General features: G+C 56.9%; 1 protein-coding gene across 4 annotated transcripts in view; it reads right to left on the bottom strand.

The window, feature by feature from the left end:
* Positions 1-12,572, bottom strand: part of PTPRU (protein tyrosine phosphatase receptor type U) — a 73,686-nt gene extending 61,114 nt beyond the window's left edge. For 2 of the 4 annotated variants that reach the window (XM_040974373.1, XM_040974374.1), the window contains exon 1: positions 12,379-12,451. In XM_040974373.1, the coding sequence (XP_040830307.1) occupies positions 12,379-12,451 (73 nt within the window). Of the gene's footprint in view, positions 1-12,378 lie in introns of all 4 variants that reach the window. The other 2 variants (XM_040974375.1, XM_040974377.1) reach the window with 2 other exon arrangements.
* Positions 12,573-18,936: the final 6,364 nt, after the last annotated feature.

The raw sequence follows: 18,936 nt of genomic DNA, 5'->3' as shown, positions 1-18,936 counted from the left end.
TGTCCCACTCACGGTCTGGCGTGAACTGGGGAATGCCAGATCCTTGGCTATCCTCCTGTCCATCCTAAGCCAGGCCACATGACTACAGACAGGCTTCTCAGAGTGACACCCAGACCATCTGATGTCAGTCAGTCAGAGCAACCCAAGACCGACTGAGTCCAGTCATAGGCCCCTCTGGACTGAATCACCCATGCTGGTGACCCATAGGTAGACTGGCTTCAGCCAAAGTGGCCTCCAACTGTCCCTGCCCAGATGACTCTGAGGCTAGCTAATATCAGCCAAAATGCCCATTAGACTGGCTGGCTTAGAGCAGCTGATTCCAGCCAGTCTGACCTCTGCCCTTGATCAAATAACCCCTTACAACCCACACCAGCAAGGGGCATATCCCAGGCTGACTGAGCCCCCACCGCAGTGACCCCCTCAATCCACAATCATCAGCCCCATGCGTCTGAGCCACGCCTAGCCGTTAGCTTTTATTGCCACAAAGCCAAAAGTAGGATGCAATAAGTCATGTACGGAGGTTTTTATTTCAGCAGGGGAGGTAGCCATGGAGCAGGGAGAAAGCAAGAGCAGAGAGCACCCAGGGAGAGGAGAGGGAACAAGGAAAGTGGCACCCTTACAGCCTCAAGGTGGGGATAGCGAGTGTAGGGTCAGGGACTGGCAGATGCAGCGACCCAGTGGACACCAGGGACACCAGGGGATTGATTTAAACCCGAAGGTCACTAAACTTACTTAGGCAAGCAAGGGGGCTCAAGGGGGTCGAGACCTAGGAGATCTAAGGCAGTTCTGGGTAAACAGGCATTCAAGGTGGCCCTGAGTTCAGGATGGTGGGGTCAGTCTCGGGGTCACTGTTTGGGTCACTCCTGCAGCTACAACCCCTGGGAGTAACATCTCTGAGCTCCCCACAACCCTGACCAGAAACCCAAACCTCTCCCAAGCTTACACAGAGACGGGAACTATCAGCTTTCCCCAGATTCGGCCAGTGCCCCCGTCGCCTTCAGCCTGGACAGCTCAGGAGCCCCAAAGTCCAGTCCCAGCCCCAACTCCTGTCAGAGGACCAGGAGCCAAAACTAACTCAGACCTTGATTTCAGGATGGGAACTACAACTGAGGATCCTCCGGATTCCACTGACACCAATACACGCACAGACATGTGCCCCCCACACCCCCACCAGAAAGGGGCCGCTGGCTACTGCATGAGCACCTGTGTAGTCACCCCAAAGACAGGCACTATTAGTGTTCCAGAGTGAGTTGAGGTCCAGCAAGTTGCTGCCACTTGCCCCAGGCCATGCAACTACATGCAGAAATGAGGGTTCAAACCACGCACTTCATCCAGGCTTGCCCAATCTCCATATCCCATGGGCCACAAGTGTCCACTCAGTTTCATTCACAGAACATGTGTCCCGGGCACTACAAAGCAGTTCCTAGCCAGCAGGCACTATCAGAGGCCCAAGGATGTTGGCAATTCTACCAGCCTTCAGGGACCTTTGCAGATGAATGGGCAGGGCACCACAGGAGTGAGACAATGCAAAGAAGGGTAAAGGCCAGACAGAGGAGGTTCCCACAACAGAGTAGTGAGTACCAGGAAAAGGCTTCCCGGAGGAGGCTCCCTGTGAGCAGGGGGAGGCCAGAGGTGGATGGGAGGGCCCTGGAGACAATGAGACCCACCAGAACAAAGAAAGTGGCAAGTAAACACATAGCCCAGTCAAGCAGGGAGCCAGGTAAGAGATGCGCAGGTCATAGAGCCTCTCCAGAGATCACACCAGGATCCAAGGAGGGACTTGGACCAAGCCAGCAAGAGGTCACAAGTGGGAAGGCTCATGGGCCAGTCCCAGTTGTGGGTAGACAGGACAGCAGAGGAGTACACAGCACCCATCCATTCCGGTTCTCCAGCATCGCCCAAGCACGTCTCAGTCTGGACACCTCATTTCTGCAGAAACCTTGGGGAGAGGGTAGGCTGAAACAGTCAGCAACACACCCCCCCTGCACAGCTCCCCCAGCCCCAGCCACAACTGGCCCAGCTACATTCCTCAGCTAATCTCCCCAATCTGCAGGGCGGTTGCCTGAGCAACCGCCTGCCACAATTTGGGAAGCAGGGGGATGGTCTCTCCACATCCGGCTGGGCTGGGCTCTGGACGGGGTGAGCTCAGGGGCACAGCGAGCTTTGGAGGCATGTGAAGGGGGAACACCACATACACCTCCACGTGCAAGTTCCTGTGAGTGGCAGTGTGAGTGTGAATGTGTGTGTGTGTGCGCGCACAGGCAGCTGTAAGGGTGACAGGATAGCCTGGCACCAAATGTAAGTCCTCAACCCAGAGACAAGACACATGACTTCCATTCCTGCTGAGCCACCAGGTCCCTTTGTCATCAAGGGCAAGCAACAGGCCCTCTCTAAATCCTTCTTCTTGGCACAGGAAATGAGAACAGGGCACCCTGCTATTCTGCAGGGTGTAAAGTGTCCATGAGTAGGACTCATGGGAGGGCAGGTGTGGAGGGGAGAGTGTGAGCACCAAGTGTGCGCACGCTCATGTATGAGCAGCCCAAGATGGACACACCCAGTGGTGAATGTGTGCCTAGGAGGGAGCATGCACAGGTAGCAGGGTGAAGGGAGCCGTGTGCGTGCACACGCACGTGACCAGGGAGTCCTCTGCCCACCGTCCCTGCCGCTGCTCCGGTTTTCTAAAGACCCTGGGTAAGCACAGCCTGTTTGCCATGAGATGCTTGCCCTCTTTAGTTTGTCAACAGAAAATCCAGTTCCCAAAGATGGCACCAAAGAGAAATCAAACTTCTCCTACACATAGGGGGCTAGGATCTTACCCCACAGCAGACGCTAAAGCCGCCATCCTAAGTCAGAAAAAAACCCAAATATGATATGACCCCAGGGACAACGTTGGTCCCTTTCATCATTCGAAGCTGCCCTCCGCCCCCCATCCTGGGCAACCCATTCCAATGCTAGAACCAACAAAGGTTCTACTCCTGGGCAGCCTCATTCATCTAACCCTATTCTAGATTCTCTACCCCAACTACCTATATAGCTTCATCTCTGCCTCCCACTCTCTCCCTTCCTAATGCCCCATCCTCAGCCTTTATACCCCATCCCCAGACCCTTGGTAGAGGAGATGGCCAACAATGTCTGTACTTAAAAGCCCCATAACTCCAGCTAACCATACCCTGGCCATCCACACCCAGCTCCAGAACCATGACAACAGCCCCAAGCCCTAGCCCAACCCATCTCACCATGCTCACTGCCAAATCAACAATCCAGACTTGAGTCGGGCTCCCAGAGGTGCCCACCAGAGCCCTGACTGACAAGCAGGGCTGGCAGAAACTCCCTCATCTACTTACCTGGGGCTCAGCATGGCCACAAGCAGGGAGACAGTCAGAGGAGGAAAAAGGCTGAGTTGGCCCTATGCACAAGAGGCAACACAGAGCTCAGTCATGCCAACTTCCTACCATCTGCACTGAGGATAGCAGCAAGCCAAGTGCAGCAGGTGAATCTATGCCACACCCACTCCCCAACTCACAGATCAGCAGGCATTGCAAATCCTAGCACTGGCACAGTACAGCTATGTTGGCAAAATTGGAGGAGTGGGGGGAATCCGACTCAGGGGCACACATAGGCAAAACACTGAGCAGAGACCCAGTGAGCGGAGTACACAGATCTCCTACAGCACAGACACCCGGGTCAGACAGGGCAGGGGGTCACGGCCTGTGCAGTGCAAAGACCTGCGCTTTATAAAAGCATCGTGGACCAAGAGGGCAGAGCCACAGGGTGGCACATGGAGGGTGCCCTGTAGCAGCTTCCCACTGCACAGAAGCAGAGGGAGCTGGGCATGGTGTACACACACCCTAGGACAGAATCGACAGGACCATATAACACAGCATGAAGGTGTCACATGCACGGCAGGTCTGGCAGCCAGGACTGCACCAAATGTAGCCACCATGGCAGTGCCCCTTACAGCACATTGGGCTGGTTCCCAGTGCTGCACCACAGCTGAGTGGACACAGGAGGGGTTTTCTCCCTCTGCAGATACTTGGCCATGGCTGAGAAAAAGGGAAGAAACTCTGCATTCTCCTGCAAGGGTGTGCAGGCATGCAGCAACCAGAGACACAGACCAGGGAAGGATGCAGAGAGGGACCGAAGCAACTGCTGGCTGCAGCAAACAAGTTCACAAATGCAAGCTCACTAAGGTCCCGGAGCACTGACAGTTACGGACTCCAGTGCACTGACAAATGATTGCAAAAATACAGTGTGCAATGCAGGTGTGCATGGAAAGGTGGGTTCAAATCCAAGGGTTCTGGGTCTTGAAATCCAGGGAAGGACACAAAACCCAGCAGAGAGCAGGTACATGGCAGAGGGAAGGCCCTGTGGCAGTGGCAGTGCATAGATGCCATGAGCAGGACTCTACTGGCAGTGCTGCCACAAAAACCCAGGCCAGGAAATCCCATCCTGCAGAAGAGGCACAGCCTCCCTAATCCTATGCTGGGGCACAGGTGCACTGTGAGGAGGAAATTCAAGGCAAACCTGGTGCCCACCTGGGGCTGCGAAGGGAAACTTGGGAAGTCACTTGCGAAAGGCTGAAATGCCATGGAGGGCAGTGGAGCAGCACAGGACTGGGCGAGGAGGCACACGGCCAGTGTGCACAGTAAAACAGTGGCACAAGTGCTAAGGGAGGCAAAGGGGCACCTGTGGAGTGCACAGGGACTCAGGCAAATCCACATGGCTGCCACGGTGCAGGTGCCTACTATAATGATGCATTGCAGGGCAAAGATGCCACATGCTGTCATGTAGTGATGGGCATGCTGAGGAGCTAGGCCCAAGCACCTGGAGGGCACACATATCCAGGACAAAACTGAGTGACCAGTGAGGTCCTGTCATGTTGGCACAGCAAAGCTCAATGAGGCTGGAAGGCAATGTAGCTTTCAAAAAGCCAGAAATGGTGGCAAGCAGTGGGGCAGTGTCCACAGTCCCAGAAGAATCCCCCTTCCCAGTGGGGGATAGCAGCACAGAAGAAAGCTGCCAAGAGCTATTGGACAGGATGACTGGGCAGGGGCATGGGGCAGAGGGAGAGCACAAAGGGAGCTCAGAAGCCCCCACACACCCAATGCGATGCCAGGCGGCAAGGAGCACAATGTGAAGTGCTGGATCCGGGCACCCCAGAGGGCACACTCACAGGGCCATCTACACCGTGCTACAGTGCAGCTAGCAGGTACAAGGCATCAAGGTGGCACTAACGTGCTGCAGGAGGGCTGGGGAACCCACACCCCCAGGGGGTCCTGTGCCCACAGCTTTGTCAAGCTGAGCCAGGGCTCAGTCCAAGGCTTGGGACTCAGGCCTCATCCGCCCTGTGGGCTTCCTTCCACCTTGACCCCAATCCGCCACCATCGCCTGCCCCAGTGACTATGCAAGGGCACAGAATGAAGCCGCTGCCACCCACGAGGCAGGCAGTCTAGAACTGAGCCCATTGTGCAGGTATTTATGTCCAAGCTGGGCACTGGCAGGCTGGCAGGCAAACAATGAAGGCACACGCTGTTGAAAGCTTTTGGATGATTAAAGCTCAGCCCCTGGCCCCCAGCCCAGGGTGGGGCGGTGAGGGGCAGGACGAGAGTGGGGGGAGAGGAGTCCTATTGAATTAGGCCCTGGCCCAGGAGGAGGTAAGAGGGACAATGGGGAGGAAAGGAGAGGACAGCCAGACTCAAGCAGCCTGTCCCTCCATCCTGGCCACCTTCACTCCCTCCAGGCCTCGACTTCATCAGAAGCCAAGAACGAGCTTTTCTGAACACACACGATGCCCTCGTGCATGCTCGCATGCATACAGTTCATGACGGCAAACACTAACATGGTGCTTCGAAGTGCCCACTGGTTCTAAATGAGATCAGTACAAATACACCCCACACACCCTCATGACAACCCCACACGGAGTGCTCAGCCACCATGCCCATCTCACAAATGAGAATGCCAACGGCTCACGGAGGTCAGGTCTTGGCCAGGAGTCACACAGTTGTAAGTTCTAGAACAGGATCTGAACCCAGTCTGGATGCTGTTTACCAGCCCCCTCTCCCACAACTCCCCCCGACACACACACATTCTGAACAATGTCTATCCCCCTCTGCCAACCGAGACACACCTGTCCAGTACACATAGGTTACTGACATCTCCCAGTCATCACTTCCTATCCCCCAGCTGTCCCACATACCCATTATCTCCATCTCCAACTGTGCCCAACCCTCGGTTATCCCCCCAGCACCACCTGTCCCCTCACTGGCTGGGCTGTCCCCAGTTCCTAGCAGTGACCTTGTCCATGTATCCCCAATGACGCCTCTCCATAATAGCCCCAACCCAGTCTGTCTCCCCAGCTCCAACTCTGACATTCCCAAATCTCAGCAGCTCCACAAAACCCCCTTTATCTCACCCCTTTTGATTCAGCATTTGGTTCTGGGGTCTGCACCTGGCAACTCTGCCTGAGCCCTCCTGAGTCACCCAACAGCCATGGCTTCTGGGTCCTCCTCTAGCCATCCTTCAGGCAGCGGAAGGCCATGTCCAGTTCCAGCAAGGACACCTGGCCTTGACCATGCTCCTGGAGCCCCAGTTCCTCCTGCCACCCACTCCAAACCTTTTCTACCCACTAGAGGCTCACATGGATGCCACAGCTTAGGGGACACTTGCTATGTGTAACAAGAGCTTCGCGACCAAGAATGACAGAGGCCCAGTTTAGTGGGGAGAGGAGGGATCACTGAGCAAGTGACCATGGACCTGGCCTCTGAAGACTGAGAAAAGATGAATGCTCTCAGCAGAGGGGTGTGGCATGTGCAAAGGCAGAGAGGTGTGAAAAACCCACGGAGGCGGCTGCGGGAGCAGCAGGTGGCCCAACCATGAGGGCAAAGCCAGTGGGGAGCATAAGTGGGGTCATCAGAGGAAAAGCATAATGTGAAGTGGAGAAGGAATGACCAGACTGGCACTGACATGTGGGCCAGGCTATGCATGGGTTTTGTTCTGCAGGGGCAGGGGAACCTTCAGCTCAAGCAAGAGCATCCTATGCCTGCCTAAAGGAGGCCGCCGTGGTCACAAGCGAGAGCAAGAGGTAGAGAACAGAGCAAGAAGAGCTGCTGCAAGAGTCTATGCAGGAAATCACAAGGCTGGAGAGAAGGATTCGGCACAAACTTCTTGGTGGCTGCTGGGGCACCGTCCACCCGTGCAGTTCCGCTCCCCACTATGCTGTAGACCTGGCACCTGCAGAACCTCCTGGACCAGTGGGGACATCCTCTTGGGTGACTATGAGGACAGCCAACAGCCACACAGGACTTCTGTGGACCAGGAATCTGGTCAATACAACGGAAGACCTAAATGTTTGAATTCAGCTCAACGCATTAAGACAGAAGAAACCCATGTGAGCAAATGGTTATTACATCAGACAATTGGAGGACCAAGGTGTCCACCAAGGCACAAAGTTCTATTGAACAACGCAGGCAACTAGCCAGGGAGACTCCAACCCATGAGGCCTCCTTCCCATGAGGCCTCCTTCCATGGCTCCCAGCTTTGGATCTGAAAAGAGATTGGGGTGCAAGCCCACAGGTAAGGAGGGCGTCAGAGACTGAGCTGACCCCAGATCCCAGTCACTCCCACCCAACATCTCGCACACGTATACCCCACTCCTGGATGAACAGACACCCACAGGACACCAGGGCACCTCCACACCTGAACATACAAACAGAAAAGGAACCACCCACCCCCCCCCCCCGACACACTCTGACAAACACCTGGACGCTTCGTTTCATGAGAATCCTGTAGCTCGATACATGGGCAACCTCCCATCCAGGTGTCTGGACACAACACTAAGATACCTACAGTTGACTACCCCTAAACCTGAGCAGCCCTGACAATTCACACACCCACCTTCCCTTCCCCAGGCCCTGGGGTTGCCTGGGTGCCTTCTCTCATGTACCCACACCTGGGTCGCAGAAGACACGGAGACATCAGCCACCCACACAGATGGCCCACCCAACTACAGGACCTTAACACATGGATCTTCACCGCTGGGCCCAAAGCAGCCAGTCACCTGCTAACCCAAGCTCAGACCCTGCTATACCAAGGCAAACCACATGGCCAGATGCCCTGCCAGGTAACATAGGCCCTGCGCCCATAACTAAAATCACAATTTCTCTTTCTTTCTCTCTCCCTCTCCCACTCTCCCTCTCTCTTTCTCTCACACACACACACACAGACCCCTGCCAGGGGCACCCACAGAAAATAGCCCTCCTTCCTTCCCTCCAGCTCACAAATGGCCAGGACAGAGGTTACGACCCCCATCCCAGACCTGGAGTTGAGGACTGAGCAGGGTCTGTCAGCAAGCAAGCTCCTCTGCCGCTCCTGACCCAGGGCTCCTCCCCCAGAAGCTGGATGACCGTTGGGACTCAAGAATGACTGGATGACCGTTGGGACTCAATGCCTCACCAACTGCCAAGGCCTCATCACAAAGGGCCGAGCCTGGGGGCCGGACAGGGCCGTGCCAGCTGCTGGGCTGGAAAGCAGCATGCACGTGCAGAGGGGGTGGCCGTGGGGGTAGCAGGCAGTAGACCTGCTCCTTCCACCAGCGACTTCACCTCCCCAAATCACAGCCCCTGGATGACACTCTCTACGTGGCCTTTTCACAACATAATACCATTCCCCTGCAGAATTTTCCAGATTCCTGGAGGGAAAAACCTAGCTCTTTAATCTCCACTTTTAGTGGAGTCAGTGCGCCCCCATCTGGTGTCTCCAGCTCTGAACTTGACCCACAGCACTTCACTGATTTCTGAAGCCACTCAGACGAACTTGGCCTGGTGGTCCAGACCTTGGTGGAGCACTATGGGTTCAGAGGCGAGTGAAACGTCCAGTCCCTGTCCTCCCTGGGCTCGCGGGAAGGATGGCAGGACTGACAAACTGTAATTACAAGAATGACAGTGCTGGGTGGAAACTCGATGGATTCCCACCCCACTCCTGGGCTAGCACAGGGCACAGGTAAGCGGGCTTCAAGGAGAAAACGAGCAGGAGTTCACCTGCAAAGAGATGAAGCTGGAGAGCTCCCACACAGGAAGAAATGGAAGCCTGTGCAAGGGCCCAGGCAAGGGGCTGCCAGGAAGCTGGAACAAGTGAGCCAGCCTGGCCAGATCCTAGGATGCAAGGGGCAAATGCCCCCAAACAAGGGGCTGGACAGACAGGCAGGTGCTGCAGCCAACAACACAGCCAAGATCTAGGGGGAGGATTTCACCCCCAAAGGCAGTGGGGAGCCTCCAACAGGCTTTATGATTTATCTATTTGTTTGACAGGCATAACTGGAGTTTCGAGAGAGAAAAAGAGATCTTCCATGGGCTGCTTCACTTTCCAAATGGCCACAACAACAGGGGCAGGACCAGACCAAACCCAGGAGCCTGGAACATCATCCAAATCTCCCATGTGCATGGGTTATCCTCTGCTCCCTTCACAGGCTCATCAGCAGGGCACTGGATTGGAAGGGGAGCAGTTGGGACTTGAACCAGCACTCATTTGGGTGCTGGCATTAATCTGATGTGCCACAACCCCAGCCCCTCAAAAGGGTTTTAACCCAAGGCTTCAAATGTGAGTTTTAGGAAGGGCTCTGACACCAGGCGGGGAAGTGAGAAGCTGAGGGGAGCCTCCCTGCAGGTGAAACTGAGGATGGAGAGAAGCAAGCAAATGAGGGAGACTCTGAGCAGGCAAATGGTCAATATGCAGCAGCATATGGGGATGGCAACTCAGAGGAGGGTGGAGAGGGAGCCAGGGGTCCAAGGCACCCACTGAGACCCTGGCTAACCCCGCCCTGCACAGAAGGGCCACCCCACCAGCTTGAAAGGATGGCATCTCGCATGGCTCCAGCAAGCAAATGCCCACCCCAAGGCTGTGCAGGAAGCCACTCAGCTTAGACACACCCCACCCAACCTCTCACCGCAGACCGCCACGCCCACCAGGTCCTGCAGAGTTCCCTCCCACAAGCCCCAGGAAAGAAGCAGGCTGCTGGGACAAGCCATATTGCCCAATCTGAAACCACTGGGCAGCCTCTCCCTCATTCCTGCAGTCCACAACTTACAAAAGACAAAACAAGCCGGAACACAGGGGACTAGATTCCTGCAGTGTAGACATCACACACCCCTACCTGGGAAACCCACGAGGCCAGCAGGGACCCAGAACAGGGGCACGGTGATGTCACCTCTCTCCTAGGTGTTTCTGAATCATAGCCACAGGGGTGATGTCAGGAGCCTGAGAAGTCACTCGGCCATCAAGTGGAGGGGGGAAGGTACATTTGAACCCATCTCCCCACTGGCTTTAAATCACAGCCTCCAGGGCTTTCAAACAATCCCGGCACCCACAAAGCCTCACTTTCCAATCTATAAGTGCTGTGCACAGTTACTGCTGCGCCCAAAAAGCAGGTGGGAAACAGGGATAAGCCTCCCTGCTGGCAGAAGCTGAGACTCGGAAGTCAGGGTAACAGTGCAGGGAGTGGGGGAGAGGGCACACTGCTGTAGGGCAGAAAAGGGGGGGGGGGAAGATGGGGGAGGGAGGTCTCACTAAGCCACCATCTTGTGCACAGCGAGGTCAAAGCTAAAGCTATGCCCGCCGGGGCAGGCGTGGGAGGCGGTGAGCTGGGACCAGTGCAGCGACAGAGGGCGGGACTGGATCCCGAGGAGGCGGTTGTCGTCTGGAGCCCCGAGGAATCTCTTCCCACCATGGTGGACCGGCACGTGTACACTCGGATCCCTGCCCGAGGCGTCTCCCCGTTCCTCCGCACCGGTGGAGAGGGTCCCCGGGAGAAGGGCTGACTCAAAGCGGCCGGAGGGGCCACAGACTGCGCTCCCAGGCCGTAAGGCAGGATGTGGGGCGCGCGCGCGCGCACACGCGCACACGCGCACACACACACACACACACACGACACACGGCGCCCAGAGCACAAGCCGTGCGGGCACACCTAAGCTCCGTACACCACAGGCAGGTACGCAGACACACACATACACACACACACACACACACACACACACACACACACACACCAAAGAAGGTGGAGTCCGACTACGGAAAAGCCAGAACACGGGCGACACACGACGCACGTCCACGCGGACGGACCAGCAAAGTTGCCGAGTGGACCCAGCGAGCGTCCCGGGAGACCCCGGCATCAGCGGTGCCTCCTGCGCACCAAGGGAAGGGGCACCGGGCCGCATCCACTGACCAAGCCCCGCCCGCACCTCGACGTCCAGCCTCACCCGGGACACGGCCCCACCACCACTGCCACCCGGCCATCCTCGAGGCAGGCAGTGCCGGCAGGGCCACCCGGAGCGCCCTCCCGCCCGCCGCCCGCGCCGGCCCTCCCCGCCCAGGCCGGGCCGGGCGCCGCCTCGGATCAGCGGCCCGCCAGCGCCGCGCCGAACTTGCGAAACAACAAACAGCCGGGCTCGTCGGAGTCGGCCGCCGCTAGCTCCAGCGCCGCGGGAGCCCCAGGCCGGACCAGACCCCGAGCGGCCCACGGCCACCGCCGCCGCGACAACTTGCTCGGGCCGGGCGCGCCACACTCGCGCACTGGCGCGCACGCACACATCCTGCCGGCGCCCCCTCGGCGGCCGGGCCCGGGCACACCCGTCCGCGGCCCGGCGCGCATCCCACTGGCACCCCACACTCCCGGCCGCGCAGCCAACGCGCCCCGACACTCACAGTCGCGCACACACACGCCCCGCACACGGGGAACCGCTCGGACCCACACAGCCCCCAGCAGTGCGCACAACACACACACACACGAACATACACACACACCCCGGACACTCCCACACGTACACAGCGCGCACACACGGCGCTGGGACACACACGGTCATGGACCTCACAAGCACACACCACGCACGAGTTCCCTGGCCCGCACTCAACACACCTCTCCTCTCTCTCTCTCTCTCTCTCTCTCTCTCTCTCTCTCTCTCTGTCTCTCTCTCTCTCTCTTTCACACACACACACACACACGCACATCCCAAACACGCAACGCTAGTCAAAGCAGACCCAACTCCGGCCACAGCATCAAACTCAGCTGCACACACACAACCCACTCGGAGGCACACGCACGAGCCCTGGGCAGACACTCGGCACACACCTAAACGCCTAGAGGCGCACCACATTCGCCCTGACACACACACACACACACACAGCCCCTTGCCTTGCACACGCAACTTCCCGGACACACATTCGCAGTCACACAACATGCTGGACACACGACCGCCCTCCCACCCTCAGACCCACGCCGGGAGCAGGCTCGCAACGCCCGGCCGCACAACACTCAGACTTTCTTCCGAGCTGCGCCACGGGCCCCCGGGGCTCGGCGGGGCAAGCTCCGTCCGACCGCTGCGCTCTTACCTGCCGGAGTCTCGGTCTCCGGCGCACAGAGCTGGAAGGTAAGCGCCAGGACGAGCGCCTGGGCGCGGGCCATGCTAGGGACGCCGCCGGCGGCCCCGGGGCCCGGTGCTGGGGGGCGGGGGGCCGCCGCCGCCGGAGCCCGAGCCGAGCCCGAGGCGAGCCGGAGCCAGAGCGGAGCAGCGCGGCGCGGAGCGGGACTGGCGCCGGAGTCCAGAGCGGGAGCCGGAGCGAGCGGGGCGCTGACGTCAGGCCCGGCCGCGCCATCGGCGGTCTCGCGGCGCCCCCCGCTGGCAGCCGCGCACGCTGCTGCGGGGGTCTGGACGCCCGCCGGGCCCCTGCGTGTCCCTCCTCCTTCCCCCCCCACAACCCCTCTTCCGTGCACGGAGGCCCCTCGATCCGGCGTGAAAGCCTCACCTTGCCTAGGCTCGGGCCAGGGAACTAGCATTCTCAGGCGAACACACGCCTCGCTCCTGGAGAGCCCTGGCAGGACAGTGACCCAGGGACGTCTGACCCCTTCTGCTTCATCTCACGCTTGGGTTCCCTCTGCCTTGGCCTTTTTGCGCGGTCACGCCCACCTTCTGGAACCCAGCGCTGGCCACCTACCAAGAGTGGTGTTATGGACTGGAAAACGCTGGCTTCCAGAAAGTTCTTCCTGCTCCTGGTGTGTAGTCCCCCTCCCTCGCTAACCCTCACTGGTCCTAGCCTACCCTACTCTAGTGGCTGCACAGGCTCACTGCCTTGGAACTTCTGCTGGCTGCACAGTGAGCCACAAACCAGTAGCCCCTGTAAGGCCAGGCATCTGTTAGGTGCTACACCCACGCGGGCTCATTTAAAATCTTCACCATGGCATTATATTAGGTGTGCATTGACATATTCCCTTCACAGGCACGGAGAAAGCTTCAGGATGAGCCAGCATCAAGTGTGTCTTGCTTAGGGCTGGTATTTTAGTGCCAAGGGCTAAGCCTCAACTTGTGATCCTGGCATTCCATGTCTCCGCCTGTCAGCATCCAGGCTGCTCCAGTTCCAATCCAGCTGCCTGCTCATGCATCTGGAAAAACAGAACAAGATGGCCCAGGTGCCTAGATTCCTGCCTCTGGCGCTAGCCTGGCCCAGTCCTGGCTGCTGCAGCCATCTAGGTAGCAATGCAGTGGATGGAAGATACTTTCTCTCTCTCTCTCCTTGTCTTCCAAATCAGTGAACTAAATCCTTCTTTTAAAAAATTGCCTTGATGGCCTAGCGGCTAAAATTCTTTCCTTGAATGCACTGGGATCTCTTATGGGCAGGCGCTGGTTCTAATCTCGGCAGCTCCAGTTCCCATCCAGCTCCCTGCTTGTGGCCTGGGAAGTAGTCTAGGACGGCCCAAAGCCTTGGGACCCTGCACCCACGTAGGAGACCTGGAAGAAGTTCCTGGCTCCTGGCTGCAGATTGGCATAGCTCCAGCCGTTGCTGTCACTTGGGGAGTGAATCATCAAATGGAGGATCTTCCTCTCTGTCTCTCCTCCTCTCTGTATATCTGACTTTGCAATAAAAATAAATAAATCTCTTTTTTAAAATTGCCTTGGGCCCGGCGCGGTGGCGCAAGTGGTTAAAGGTCCTCGCCTTGCACGCCCGGGATCCCATATGGGCGCCGGTTCTAATCCCGGCAGCCCCGCTTCCCTTCCAGCTCCCTGCTTGTGGCCCGGGAAAGCAGTCGAGGACGGCCCAAAGCTTTGGGACCCTGCACCTGCGTGGGAGACCCGGAAGAGGCTCCTGGCTTCGGATCGGCATAGCATCGGCCCGTTGCGCTCACTTGGGGAGTGAATCATCGGATGGAAGATCTTCCTCTCTGTCTCTCCTCTCTGTACATCTGCCTTTCCAATGGAAAAATAATAAAAATAAATCTTTAAAAAAAAATAAAAAAAAATTGCCTTGCCAGGGGCCAGCACTGTGCTTGAACAGGCTAATTCCCCTACAGTCCAGTATCCCACATAGATGCCAGCATTGTGTCCCGGCAGCTCCACACTGATCCAGCTCCCGGCGTATGACCCAGGAAGCAGTGGAAGATGGCTCAGGTCAGCCACTTAGGAGCCTCAGAAGAACCTGCTGACTCCAGCTGCAGATCAGATCAGCTCTTCCCCATCTGGGGAGCGAACCAGCAGATGGAAGATCTTTGTCTCTCCTCTCTGTAAATCTGCCTTTCCAGTTAATAAATAAATAATATTTTTTAAAAAAATAAAAGCTGTCTTGTTTGACTTGAATGGAAGTTAACCCTGCCTCCCGTGGAAACCCAGTCATTCACAAGCACTACACACTTTTCATGTGAGGGAGAGAGCAAGACAGACCTGCACCCCTTCCTTCGTGGAGCTCACGTTCAACAGCAAAGAACAACGACAAGCCCAGGGAGCCGAATCTTCCCTTACCCCGTTCACCGGTGAGCTGGGCAGAGGGCCAGGGGGAGAAGGGGATTACTGCAGCAGCAGGACATGGGCGTCATCTGTCTCTGCCTCTAGAACTTGCGCCCTCTCACAGAAGGCCTCTGTGGATCCGTGTCTGCTCAGTAATGAATGAGTGAGTGAGTGAGTGAGTGAGTGAGTGAGTGAGTGAATGAGTGAAGGAATGAAGGCAGGCAGAGCCCCTACTTTCAAGAAGTTTTTACTCTAGAGGGAGAGACTGACAGCAAACACACCAGTAACTGCAGCCCGAGACAGGCATGCTGAAGGAACAGAGTGGATGTTGTGGAAAGACCCTGGAGGTCCCTCTTCAGATATGAGAGTCCCAGAGAGCTTCCTGGGTAAGTAAGTGACCTGGTGACATGTGGGCTGAAACCTGAAGCAGGGGCGGGCACCCGTATCATGCACTCCAGGGGAGGCCACATCGTGGTCCATGAGGACAGCCCAGGTAAAGCCAGAAAGTGGTTGGAGAAGCTACAAGGAGGCCAGGGCAGCTGGGATGAACTGAGTGGGGCAGGAGTGGAGAGGTGGCAGGTGCAAGTGGAGTGGTCAGCAGGGACTGCAAGCCCAAGGTGAAGAGCAATGGGAAACAAAGGGTACGGAGTTCTGTTCTTCCTGTTTAAGTTTCCCATCCAGCAGGATGAAGAACCCGCTGACACTGGACCAAGTCTGAGGGTTCAAGATGCATACAGGCCCACTGTGCCCACCATCCCCCCACTCCCAGATGGCTCCATGCTGCAGTCAGCACACCCAGAAGCTATCCCAGAACTGGACAGGGCCAAGGGTTCCTGGGCTTCTCTGCTGTGGACACTGGTACGCTCCAGGCTGGATTGGGGGAGGGTTCAAAAGACCTCTCTAGGTAGGAAATGAAACAGTTAAGAATTACAAGAAGAGAGAGACAGAAGCCAAAGTCAAGGCGCAGGAAAGAAAACAAATAGAGGGCCTAGTGCAGTAGCCTAGTGCCTAAAGTCCTTGCCTTGCAACTGCTGGGATCTCATATGGGCGCTGGTGCTAGTCCTGGCTGCCCCACTTCCCATCCAGCTCCCTGCTTGTGGCCTGGGAAAGCAATCGAGGACGGTCCAAAGCCTTGGGACCCAGCACCCACATGGGAGACCTGGAGGAAGCTCTTGGCTTCTGGCTGCAGATTGGATCAGCTCCAGCCACTGTTGTCACTTGGGGAGTGAATCATCCATCGGACGGAAGATCTTCCTCTCTGTCTCTCCTCATCTCTGTATATCTGATTTTGTAATAAAAATAAATCTTTTTTTAAAAAAAGATAACAACTAGCTGCTGGGGCAGAGAAGAGGCCTTGGGGGGAGACAATATCAACAAGAACAATGGCCAAGGCTGCTCTTGGCACGGGACTCTTGCGGGAGCCTGATGACCACAGTTTACATGAACCCCATTTCACGCATGTGAAAATTGAGGCCCAGAAACCATAGGACACTTGCCCCAAGCCACAGTGTCAGTCAATGGTGGGCCTGGGACTTGAACCCAGGTCTGATTGAGTTCCCATTCCTAAGCTCTTTGTGTGGGGGGAAAGTGGCACAAACTACCACAGCGGGAGAAAGTGCCTGTGCAACAGGTGGACAGATGCTCAGACAACATCCTTGTAAAAGGAAGGAAAGAAGGAAGAAAAGAATTAGAAAGGGGGGGAGGAAAAAAGGAAGGAAGGCAGGCAGGCAGTCCTGGCCTGAAGTGACCAGCCCAGATCTAAGGGAAAGGAGATGACCCCACAGACAGTAGCCAACCAAGAGGAAATTCAATTACCTGTACTCATGGAATATTTATGACACCTGCCCGCTTCCAGGCCCCATACTGAATGCTGGTGTCATGGAGATGAACCAAGCTCAGCCTGAGGGGCCCGTAGGCACATAAATGACCAAGGACAATGTCCTAAAGGTCATGGACACAGGCCAGAGAAAACACAAAGGCAATGGGGTTGGCTCAACCTACAGGGTGGGGAAGCAACAGCAAAGAAATGATATGTAAAGCTGGGGTTTTCCGGGTAGGTAAGGCAGGCAAACCTGGGTAAAGGCAGGCAATGAGGAAGGTTGGCGCTGGGCACAGATGAGCTATGCTGTGTCCAGTAGCAAAAAAAATAAAGCTGGAAGGACAGAGTGGCAGTCAATCTGCAAACTGTCCTATATGCACGGCCAGGTCACCCCCACCCCAGTCAGTCTGAAACTGTGCCCCTGGGGGGAACCCCAATGGCTTGGCTTAAAAGTGAAGACTATATGGGCCCGGCGCGGTGGCGCAAGTGGTTAAAGGTCCTCGCCTTGCACGCCCGGGATCCCATATGGGCGCTGGTTCTAATCCCGGCAGCCCCGCTTCCCTTCCAGCTCCCTGCCTGTGGCCCGGGAAAGCAGTCGAGGACGGCCCAGAGCTTTGGGAACCTGCACCTGCGTGGGAGACCCGGAAGAGGCTCCTGGCTTCGGATTGGCATAGCATCGGCCCGTTGCGCTCACTTGGGGAGTGAATCATCGGACGGAAGATCTTCCTCTCTGTCTCTCCTCTCTGTATATCCGCCTTTCCAATGACAAAATAATAAAAATAAATCTTTAAAAAAAAAAAAGTGAAGACTATGGAGATGCGAGGCAGGGCAAAGCTCAATCCCCCAAGAAGGGGGAGCTTCTTGGTCAAGATGTTGACAGCTCAATGTCATCCATGGAGTGGCCTTACAAAAGAGGATAATTAGGTCCCTCCTGGCACCAACAGCCTGTGTGTCCGGACAAGCAGAGAGTAACATGTGCACCTGTGTGTACACTCACAGGTGGCTGGGGCACTGTGTCCCTCCCCGACCATGGGACATCAACTCTAACCACAAAAGGACATCTGGGGAGTACATTCTAGGAGCCAGAACCTAAGCTGAGCATCTAGCAGGTGATATTTCTCGCTGAATCTTCACAACAGTCAAATGGGTCCAAGTGCTAAGCTTCGAATCAACAACATCTCACTAGACCCTGACAACCCTGAAACACTACCCTTACTCCCTCTGTCAAGAAATGAGACGCCCAAAGGCCAGGGGGCTTGTCCAAATCCAATGGCTGGAAATAGGCAGGGCCGGGACTCCAAGCCAGGCATGCTGTGCTGAGTCCTGCTCCCACACCCTGGCTCAGCCTGCATGGGGGACATGCTGTGAGCAACAGCAAACAGCAGAAGGCCTCTTCGTGGGCCTTCACGCCCCGCTGCGGCCATGGAGCCTGCTCCCTAGCCCACCTGCATGGTCCCAGACCTCTCCCCCAAGATCCTCGGTCAACAGGTCTGAGCGCGGAACTCAGAAGACCCGACTGCACCCCAGGGCTGGCTCCAACAGCGCTTCTACCAAAAGCCCCCAGCCTGGTCCCCACCTCGCACACACCCACCCTCAAGTGGGAATGTGCCTGCCTTCCCTCAGCCACAGTAAGACCTGACAGCCTTATCTGGCTACTGCTTTTTGCACGGCATCCCCAGGGTTCCACTTCATGTCTTCATACAGTGCCAGCGTTGCCAGCAGGTGCCCTCTTCCTGATGGTGCCTCTCTGCCCGCCGGAACCCAGCGTTTTTACGAGGTGTTCTCTCACCCTTACTTTCTCCTATTGCCTCATCCTCCTCTCACAGCAGTCTGGGAGGAGACAGGCCAATTTCTCGGTGGACCCAAGCTGCTGCGGGAACTTGGAAGCAGGACACCTGCTCCGGGCTGTCCCGCAGGCTCTGCTCAGGGTAGAGAAGTAAGCCCCAACTCCCCATGCCGGAGGTTACACAAATGCTACCTCAGGGGGCCGGCCCTTGGCTCCCTGGATCCGATGGATTTCAGCAGAAAGGCCAGGGGAGCGGAAATAACATCCCCCCCACCCGCAAAATCAGACACTGGGCTGTGCACACAACTGTACGCCAACCCTAGCCTCTCCAGGTTGGAAGAGCAGCTTCGGTGCGCTGAGAAGCCCCGTACTTCCTAGAGCCTCCCACGCCTCAACCACTCGCCCGCACCCCGAGAGTAGCTCCCGCGGAACTGCAAGGCGCCCCCACGTGGGCGGCGGAGGAAGGCGACGGCCCAGTTTAAAGGAGGACGGGGGCGTGGTCGCGATGAGGGGGCGTGGCTGGAGGTGGGGCGTAGGCGCGCGGTCGCGGGAAGATGACGCAGCGGCGA

The sequence above is a fragment of the Ochotona curzoniae genome, unplaced genomic scaffold (genome assembly GCF_017591425.1).
Source record: "Ochotona curzoniae isolate NIBS_2020 unplaced genomic scaffold, NIBS_Ocur_1.0 contig_2404, whole genome shotgun sequence".
Lineage (NCBI taxonomy): Eukaryota > Metazoa > Chordata > Mammalia > Lagomorpha > Ochotonidae > Ochotona > Ochotona curzoniae.
Note: the sequence above shows the minus strand (reverse complement) of the source record. Positions and strands in the feature narration are given on the sequence as shown.